At 47.5% G+C, this 9,647-nt stretch overlaps 1 protein-coding gene across 1 annotated transcript; it reads right to left on the bottom strand.

Moving 5' to 3' along the window:
- Positions 1–843: 843 nt before the first annotated feature.
- On the bottom strand, positions 844–7,797 carry LOC123232256 (DNA-directed RNA polymerase II subunit rpb1-like). The gene is made up of 4 exons (XM_044658648.1): positions 7,583–7,797; positions 1,948–2,448; positions 1,532–1,671; positions 844–1,019 (listed from the first exon to the last, which is right to left on the bottom strand). The coding sequence occupies exons 1-4, from the start codon at positions 7,647–7,649 to the stop codon at positions 972–974; spliced, it is 756 nt and encodes a 251-aa protein (XP_044514583.1). The 5' UTR covers positions 7,650–7,797; the 3' UTR covers positions 844–971.
- Positions 7,798–9,647: the final 1,850 nt, after the last annotated feature.

The following is a 9,647-nucleotide window of genomic DNA, read 5'->3' as shown; positions in this document are numbered from 1 at the left end:
TACCTCTTGCTGCTGTGATGTGTTGGAAATATAGAGAAATGCTAATGATTTATGTGCATTTATTTTGTATCCTGCAACTTTGCTAAAGTTGTTGATTATTTCTACAAGCTTCTTAGTTGATTCTCTAGGATTTTTTAAGTATACCATCCTATCATCTGCAAAGAGTGATAGCTTAGTCTCCTCATTGCCTATTTTAATACCTTCAATTTCTTTTTCTTCTCTAATTGCTACTGCTAGTGTTTCTACTACAATGTTAAATAATAGAGGTGATCATGGGCATCCTTGTTTCACGCCTGATCTTATTGGAAAGGCTTCTAATTTATCCCCATTGCAGATGATGCTTGTTGATGGTTTTAGATATATATACTGTTTATTATTTTTAGGAAAGGTCCTTCTATTCCTATGCTTTCTAGTGTTCTCAATAGGAATGGATGCTGTATTTTGTCAAAGGCTTTTTCAGCATCTATTGAGATAATCTTTTTGCCATTACACTAATTTGTTTCTTATTCCCTAGGACCAAGAGTAAAGCAATGGTTTTCCTAGGAACAAGAAGGGAAACAAGGGACCCAGCTCATGTCTCCTCAACTCCAAAGCCTTGCCCACCCAGAGAGGAGAGTGGTCCAACTCAGTGGGGAGGGCTGGCCCTCTTCCTTGGTATGGAGGTGCTCAAATCCAATAATAATAGCATTTATATAGTGCTTTAAGGTTTGCAAAGCACTGTATGTTAACCCGTGTTTAATCAAAAGTCAAAGTCAAAGATGGGAGTCCCAACTTTAAAAGCAAAGGCATGTGTGGAGTGGGGTGACAGCAGCTAAAGGATTCAAGGGGAGCCTCTGTCTCATTTCATTCTTTGTTTTATTCAATGACAGACATCAGTATCCATCTGGGAGGAAGGAGAGGACACAAGTATGCAGGAGCTGTTCCCAAAGCCCCTCAGAACCCACCTCTCCATCTCCCACTGCCCTCTGTGGTCACTGAGGGGGATATCTAGCAAAGGGCGCCTCTTCTCGAACAGTTTCCTAGAAAAAGAAAAGAGGTATTCAGATCAGAGCTGCCTCCTTGGGGTGAGGGGAAGGCAGAGAGAACTGTTTGGGGGGGGGTTCCTTGGAGCCACCAATGCCCTAGGCCAGCCAGTCTCAACCTGCTCCTCTGGCACTTCCCCCAGGGTAAGCTGGTGACAGTGGGGTAGGGCAAAAAAAAAAAAAAAGAGAAAGGAAGGAAGGAAGGAAGAATGAAAAGGAAAGAAAGAAAGAAAGAAACAAAGAAAGAAAGAAAGAAAGAAACAAAGAAAGAAAGGCAAAAACAAAAGGAAGAGAAGAGACAAGGAAAGGGAGAGTAAGAAGCATAGAGAACAGGAGGGAGGAAGAGAGAGTAACAGGAAGACAGAAGAGGGAAAGAAAGGAGGAGGGAGAGAAAGGAAGAGGGAGAGAAGGGAGACTAAAAGAAAGAAAGAAGGGGAGAAAGATGAAGGAAGGGAGGCAGGAGGGCTCAGCAGACAGGAATCAGGGTGAGGAAACTCAGAGGCACAGACCATGGGCACCTCGTCCATCTTCTGAAAGCTTCTCATGTCCTTCCGGCAGCATTTGACAGCTACCACCACAGAGCCCAGGACCAGAATGGACACGAACAGACAGACCACAATGACCACACCAGGATTACGCTGGTTCCCTCCTGGTGGGATTGAGGAAATAAACTCCCAATTAGGTTCTCCCCCTCCACCTTCCCCCACTACTGTTGCCCCTGCAGGTCCTTTGAGTAAAGTATCCCGGAGGGGACCTTCATCTCTCATCTCTCCTTTGGTCCCCATCCTTCCCAGCAGAGCTCATTTCTTTTTATCCCAGCTACCCTGATACCTGGACGAGTTCTCACAAGGTAGCAGCTCCTCCTGGGGTGCTCCCAGAGGATGAGCAGCCTCTCAGGCCTTAGCCTGACTCCTGGGGCTCTCACCTGCACTGGCACTGATCCCCAGCTTCGTTGTTGAGAGGGTCCTATCGGTAGCAGCTGTTGGAGCTCCGGAGGAGATGCTTGAGCTTGGAGAGGAGCCCTCAGGGGGAGTTGGAGAGAAGGGCCTGCTATTGTGAGAGGTAGAGTGGCTGTGGGAGCTGGTGGAGGAAGGGGAGCCACTGTGGGAGGGGGTGGGGTAACTGGTAGGGGAGGTATGGGAGACAGAGTCACTGAGGGAGGGAGTGACACTATGGAAGGGCGTGGATGGGATATTCGTGGGGGTGTTGGTGGGAGTGATGACACTGTGGGAGGTACTGATACTGTTGGAGCTGCCAGCAGAGGAGGGGGTGCTACTGTGGGAAGTTATGGAGGAGGGGGTGACACTGGGGGAGGAGGGAGAGTAAGTGGGGTGGGAGATGTCAGTGGGGGAGGTGGCGTCGGGTTGGGATCTACTGGAGAAGTCAGTACTGGAAGTCTTCATAATAGCTGTGAAAATGTTATTCCCTAAAGAGAGAATGGAGAAGATCTGATTGGACTTTAATATGAGCAGAACACTAAATCCTCCTGGGTTAGAAACATCCCTTCCCCTTTTTCCAGTTTCCCAACAAGGAAACTGAAGGCTCCAGGCTCTTCTTCCTATTCTTGCTATTGTTATTTAGTCATTTGTAGCCATGTCTGACTTATCATAACCCCATTTGGGATATTAACTGACAAAGATATTAGAGCGGTCTGCCATTTCCTTCTCCAGCTCATTTTATAGATGAGGAGACTCGGGCCAACAGGGTTAAATGACTTGCCCAGGGTCACACAGCTCATATAAATGTCTGAGGCCAGATTTAACTTCCTCACTCAGGACGTACATACTAGCTACTTTGCCACCTGGCTGCCTCATCTTCCTATCCATTAACTCTTTAAAAAGAGGGAGGAGTTCTTGATCTAGAGATGGCTTAGCCCATTGGATCCGTGGTCAAGATTCACCCAATGCAGAGCAAAGTTGAGGAACAGTGGAAGGCTTCCTGCCCTCCTCCCCAAAATCCTTGACCTCTGACCTATCAGGGTCCAATAGACCATCTTCTTTCCTCTGAGTCCTATGGTCCCAAGAATAAAAAAATCATAGGATGTTAGAGTTGGAAGGGCACTTAGAACCCAGAATTTCAGAGCTGGGAAAGCACTTAGAACAAAGAATGCCAGAACTGGGAGGGACCTTAGGACTCAGAATGTCAGAGCTGGGAGGGACCTTAGAACCCAGAATATCAGAGCTGGGAGGACACTTGGCACCCAGAATACCAGAGTTTGGAGGGATCTTAGAACCCAGGATGTCAGAGCTGGGAAGGCACTTAGAACAGAGAATGCCAGAGCTGGGAGGGACCTTATAACTCAAAATGTCAGAGCTTGGAGAGTCCTTACAACAGAGAATGCTAGAACTGGGAGGGCACTTAGAACCCAGAATATGAGAGTCTGGAGGGACCTTAGAACCCAGAATGCCAGAGCTGGGAGGGACCTTAGAACCCAGAATGTCTAGAGCTGGGAGGGCACTTACAACCCAGAATACCAGAGTTGGGAGGAACCTTAGAACCCAGAATGTTGGAGCTGAGAGAGCCCTTAGAACAGAGAATGCCAGAGCTGGGAGGGACCTTAGAACCCAGAATGTCAGAGCTGGGAGGGCACTTAGAACCCAGAATGTCAGAGCTGGGAGAGCCCTTAGAACAGAGAATGCCAGAGTTGGGAGGGATCTTAGAACTCAGAATATCAGAGCTGGGAGGGCCCTTCGAACAGTGCCAAGATGCAAAGGGCCTTAAATTCACCTGAGTCACAGGGTAGGGCTTTTTCTACCCTACCATAAAGGGAAACCCTGTGCTATCAGGAGTCAAAGGGATAGCAATCTTGGCCAACTTTACAATTTTGTGGTTGACTGATCTTCTCTCCTTCTATCCCTCTCCACCCAGTTAGGGAACTCCACAGGTGGACCTGCCCCAGGGTGTGGGTGAGTAAACCTTTCTTTATCTAATTAAACTCAGCTACTTCCTCTCTCTAGCCCTGGCATGGCTCCCCAGATTACCTGGCTCATAGACCTCTAGAGGCCCAGCCTGGCCAAGTGTATCTATCTTCTAAGGAGCTAATAATTAGCTAGCATTTATATGATACTTTAAGGTTTGCAAAGCACTTTACAAAAGTATTTCATTCAAACCTCACAATAACCCTGGGAGGTAGATGCTAATATTTCTCATTTAATGTGGAAGTGAGACAGGCAGAGGTTAAATGACTTACCCAGAGTCACACAGCTAGTTAATACTGTTAGCAAAATTTGAATTCAAGTCTTCTTGAATTCAAGTCCAGTGTTCTAACCACTGAACCACATGGCTAACCCCAAATGGTTCTCTCCTGTTAGTCTAGGGACTCTGCTTCCTACCTACTCCTTGCCCCTGCCCATAAATCTTCACTCTTTCTTTCTTTGCTCCTCCCCACTATTTTACCTCCCATTGCCAGACATGGGGGAAATAGTCCTCTGGGTTCATATGGCTCTTTTGGGGATATCTGAAAGTCCTGAAGCATGAGTTCATTTTAGAAAGGGGGAACTATGGCCTAAAGAGGGGATGTGACTTCCCCAAGATCACTGAATGAGGTATTTGCTGAACCGGGACTAGAACCCAGTTCTCTTAACCCCTCAAATTCGGAGCTTTCTCCATTGGATTACATGGTATTACCCCCAATTTCCCCTAACTCTCCTGAGTGATTATGAATATATCCATTATCCATTAAGATCTAAAATATTTTTAATGACTACTGACAATAAAGTAATAATAATAATAACTAGCCTATATATAATACCTACTGGTGCCAGGCAACTGTGTTAAGTGCTCTTATAAATATCATCACTTGATCTGCACAAACCTGGGAAGTCAGCACTATTATTGTGCCCATTTTACAGGTGAGGAAACTGAGGCTGACAGATTAAGTGACTTCCACAAGGTCACACAGACAATAAATATCAGAGGTGAGATTTAAAAGCCAAGTTATCTGACTCCACAGTCAGTGCTCTTTCAGTCTGACCATACTGCCTCCTGGTGGAGGAACCATTAATGGACATAGGTAGGGGAGACTAGAGGATAAGCCAAACATCTGCCAAGGAGCCAGCGAGATTACAAGGCAATGTGTTCTGCTCTGAAACCTTCTGGGGCTCCCGATGGCCTACAGAAGGGCAGTTAGGTGGTGCCATAGTGCTATAGTACACAGAACACCAAGTCTGGAGTCAGAAGACTCATCTTCATGAGTTCAGATTTGGCCTTAGAGACTTAGTGACTGTGATTATGGGCGAATCATCCTCATTTGTCAGTTAAATGAGCCAGAGAAGGAAATGGCAAACAACTCCAGTATCTATGCTAAGAAAGAGATCACAAAGAGTCAGATGTGACTGATGAGAATGAACAACAAAATCTCCAAAGACCAAAGCGGAAACACCTTTCTTTAGCCTACCATTCAAGGCTTTCTTTGACCTGGAACCTCACTATCTGCCCTACTTTAATCTCATACTACTTCTATCCATGGAACATCTGGAACCTAAGCTTCTTCTCCACTTGCTAAAATCTCCCCCCTACCTAAAGAGCCCAGATCAGGTGCTGCCTCCACCTCCCCCAATCTCCAGCCTCCAAGCAAGAGTTCTTCCCTTTTCACCTCTTCCCAGAGCACAGTTTCAGACTTCTTCCTTCCTATGGCATGCCCAGATCAAAGCAGAATTACAGTAGCTCACCATCTCTGTCCCAAAATGTTCCTGGCCCGAGCTAGGGCCTTCTCAGCTCCTTTTGGGGTGATCAGTCACAGTCGGACACACTGTCCATGGATCCCAACATAGTGGTGCCATTTTGGTCCTCTTTAAATAAGGACAACCACCACCAACCACATAGGGAGCATTTTGTAGCCAGAGCTCAGCCTGGGACCATGCACCCAGAAGCCATTAGAGTAGCGTTGGATGAGAAACGACTCACTGCTTAAATAGACTGACCAAGCTTTGCACTGGAGAAAAGAAGAGAGTCTCTCACTTTGGGGGGGGGGAGAAAGGAGAGGGGGAGGTTCTGTGGATGTGGAATATTCTACGCCCAAATTCAGTTGGTTTTCTTGAGCTGCTTTTTCCTTTTTAAAAATTATTTGTTACTAGGGATGGCTGGTTGGGCAGTGGGAGAGAATAAGAATAAGAAATGTTGCTCAGTCATATCCAACTCTTTGTGATCCCAGTTAGGTTTTCTTGGCAAAGATACCGGAGTGGTTTGCTGTTTCCTTCTCTGGTTCATTTTACAGATAAAGAAACCGAGGCAAACAGTGTTAAGTGATTTGCCCAGGGTCAGGAAACTAGGAAATGTCAAAGTTTGGATTTGAACTCATGATTTGACTCAAGCTCATTCTACCCACTGTGCTACGTAGCTGCTCTAATAGTAATAATAATAATAATTATTATTATAATAATGATATCACCCACTATCCATCCAACCAGCCATTCCATGTAACAAAGCTAACAACAGCAACTAGCATTTAAGGGTTGTTTTTTGCTTTTTTTAAACCCTTACCTTCTGTCTTAGAATCAATACCGTGCATTGGTTCATAGGCAGAAGAGCAGTAAGGGCTAGGCAAAGAGGGTTAAGTGACTTGCTCAGAATCACACAGCTAGAAAGTGTCTGAGGCCAGATTTGAACCCAGGACCTCCCATCTCTGGGCCTGGCTCTTCATCCACTGAGCCACCTAGCAGCCCCCCTAGCATTTAAGGTTTAAGGTTTGCAAAATGCTATACAAGTATTACTTCACTTAATCCTCACAACAGTCTGGGGAGGAAATGCTGTCATCATCTCCATTTTACAGATGAGGAGACAGAAGCCAACAGAGGTTAAATGACTTGCTCAGGGTCACATGGGGAGAAAGTGTCTGAAGCCGGATTTAAACTCAGTTACAGTCAAACCTGACTCCCAGGTTCTATCCACTGAGCCTAGCTACCTCTACTATTCGGAAAGGAGGGTGATGTTAACAAAATTAAAAAAAAGATATCAATAAAAATGAAAACCTCGAAACCAGAGAGGAATATTTGCTGAATTGGAAGAAAAAACAGCTTGATGCTCCCCTAATCGAGAATCTGACAGGGTAGGCTAGAGCCAGGGGAGGATCCAGGACAACAAAGTAAGTAGAACTAAAAGCCAGAAAATGGGACCCTCTAGAAAAGGGGTAGGTGAGGCAGGAAGGGGGCACTTCTAGCTTATGGCCAGCCCTGCCAGACTGTGGGGTTTGGGGCTGGCCATCTGGCCTGACCCCTTTGGGATGTGAGAAGAAACGGATTTAAATGGCAACAGCCCTGAGTTGCTCGACACCGGGCAGCACTTCCTGGGTGGGTTCAGGGGTAGCCAGAGAAGCTGCAGACATTTTAAGAAAGTCGGCCTGGCTGGAGAAAGAAGGACTGAAGAACTCGGGCAGATCCCGCCTTGATCTCCCGGGCTTTTGCGGGGGTGGTGGATGGCATCCGGGAGGAGTGGGGGATGGGGAGCATCTGGGAGAGGGAGGGCGTCTGGCCAGACCCCTATCGTGGCCCCCACTCCCGACCCCTCCAACTGCCCAAGGGCCTAGCTGGGAGGGGGCGTCCCGGGCCCCAGCCCGTCCCTACCTCCAACGCCATCCAACTTCGAAGCCAGCGGCAGCAGCAGGGCGCAGAGAAGAGGCCAGCCCGTCATGGCTCGGGCGAGGGTTCCTGCCAGGGGCCCAGCTGGGGCAGGGCTCCGAGCTCCAGTTTTCGACTGCCTGCCTGGGGCGAGTTCCACTCAGGTGAGCCACTTAGCCCCGAGCTCCGCGAGCAGGCGGCGGCGTGGTCCCAGCCCCTCACCTGCGCTGCACACCTGCAGGCCGCCCCTGCCCTCCAGCGCCCGGGCACCTCGCCGGTGGGAGGGAAATGAGGCCGGGGAGAGGGGTGGTGGTGGTGGTTTGGGGATGGTCCAGAGGGAGGGGGATTAGAGCGAGAATGGGGACAGGCCCACCTGGGAAAAGGGCGGAGCCAGAATCTCCGTCCTCCCCTGGAGGTGTCTGGGAGCTCAGGTTGGCCCCTGAGAAGGAAGGGCGGGACCAGCACAGTTTTAATTTGAGCACATTTGGTCGGGGCTGGAAGGTTTACAAAAGGACCTATTTCCCAACGGCTCCCCACTCCTGCTAGGTTCACTGGCAGCCCCAGTGAGGCGGAGGGGGGGTGGGGTTCTACTTATCTCAAAGCTTTCAGGGATCGCCTGGAATCCTAAACTTAGAACTGAAGAAACTTTAGGGGTCTAGCTAGTCGGACCTACTCATTTTACAGAGGGGAAATGACTTGCCGACGGTCACACAGGAAGTGAATGGCAGGGGCTGAATAGGAACCCGGGGCCTCTACGCGCCCAAACCAGTGATTTTCTCCCATATCACATCGCGACTCTCAGTTCCAGCCACAGTTTTTCTCCTCTTCCTGCCGGAGTTCCTCTAATGTCCTAGGGCACTTCGCCCCTTCCTGGGGATGGCCTAGGACTGCGATGGCAACCTTAGTGGAGAAGGGGAAGGGAGCATCTCTGTCCAAGTCCCTCTGCCTTTCTAGTAATGAACCTTTGGTGTGTGGTGAGGGGGGAGGAGGAAGGGGAGGACCGCAGCTTCGTGCCCACAGAGAGACCTCTGGGTGCCATAGGTCTGCCATCACTGCCCTAGGAGGAATGTCTTTACACCCCTGAAACCAGTTCAGGGAGGCTCACTGTCCACTAAGGAAGACCTGCAGCATTTCCTAAAGACAATCATATATGTGTCCTCTTGTAGAAATGCCCCAGGACCTGTACAGCATTCCTAGAGGTAGTCCAGGTCTATTAAGTAACCAAGGACTACTCCTGGTACCTCAAGGATAGGCCTAGATCCTTCACCCTCTCATTGTTAGTACTCTGGAATCCTGGTCAGTCACGATACTGATAAAAGTCCATTCAGCACAATAGTGTTTCCATACTATAACTTGTTCATTTGTTCTCTAATTTATAGATGCCCCACCTCAGTTTCTCAGTTCTTTGCCAGTTCAGAAAAGCTATGAATATTTTTGTGGAGCCTTAGGAATTCAAGTTTGCTTTGCTTAGAACTAATTCCTCCCTTTATCTACCCTCTCACTAATCCCCTCTTTCTTCTTCCTACTTTCTATTTCACTGGTGAGTGAAATGTTTTCTATACCTAATTTTGTATATGTGTATGTGCGAATATATGTCTTCCTCCTTCTTTGGACCGGTTCAGATAAGAGTGAGATTTGTGTCAGCTGCTGCTCACACCTTTCTGCCTCCTTGTTCATATAGATGTCTATTTGTATACTCTAATTATGTGAGAACCTAACCTTCCTTTCCTTCCCTCCTCCACAGTGTAATTCTTTTTTTCTCTCCTCTCATTTTTTTTTCTTAAGATCATCAACGTAACAGAACCACTCCCAGATTTTGTCTAATTGGATTCCTCCTATGACCTCTGATGATGTTAGGGTTCAGTAGGGAAACAACTATCATCTCCCCATATTTTGATGTAAGCAATTTATCCTTTGATTAGTTCTTTATCATTGTTCATTCATGTTTACCTTTTTATGTTTCTCTTCAATTTTTGTGCTTCAGAATTTCTCTGAAGCTCTGATCTTTTCATCAGGAATGCTTGGAAGTCCTCTGTTTCATAGAAGTTCCACCCTCCTGTCCCCCCATAAC

Source organism: Gracilinanus agilis, chromosome 1 (genome assembly GCF_016433145.1).
Source record: "Gracilinanus agilis isolate LMUSP501 chromosome 1, AgileGrace, whole genome shotgun sequence".
NCBI lineage: Eukaryota > Metazoa > Chordata > Mammalia > Didelphimorphia > Didelphidae > Gracilinanus > Gracilinanus agilis.
Note: the sequence above shows the minus strand (reverse complement) of the source record. Positions and strands in the feature narration are given on the sequence as shown.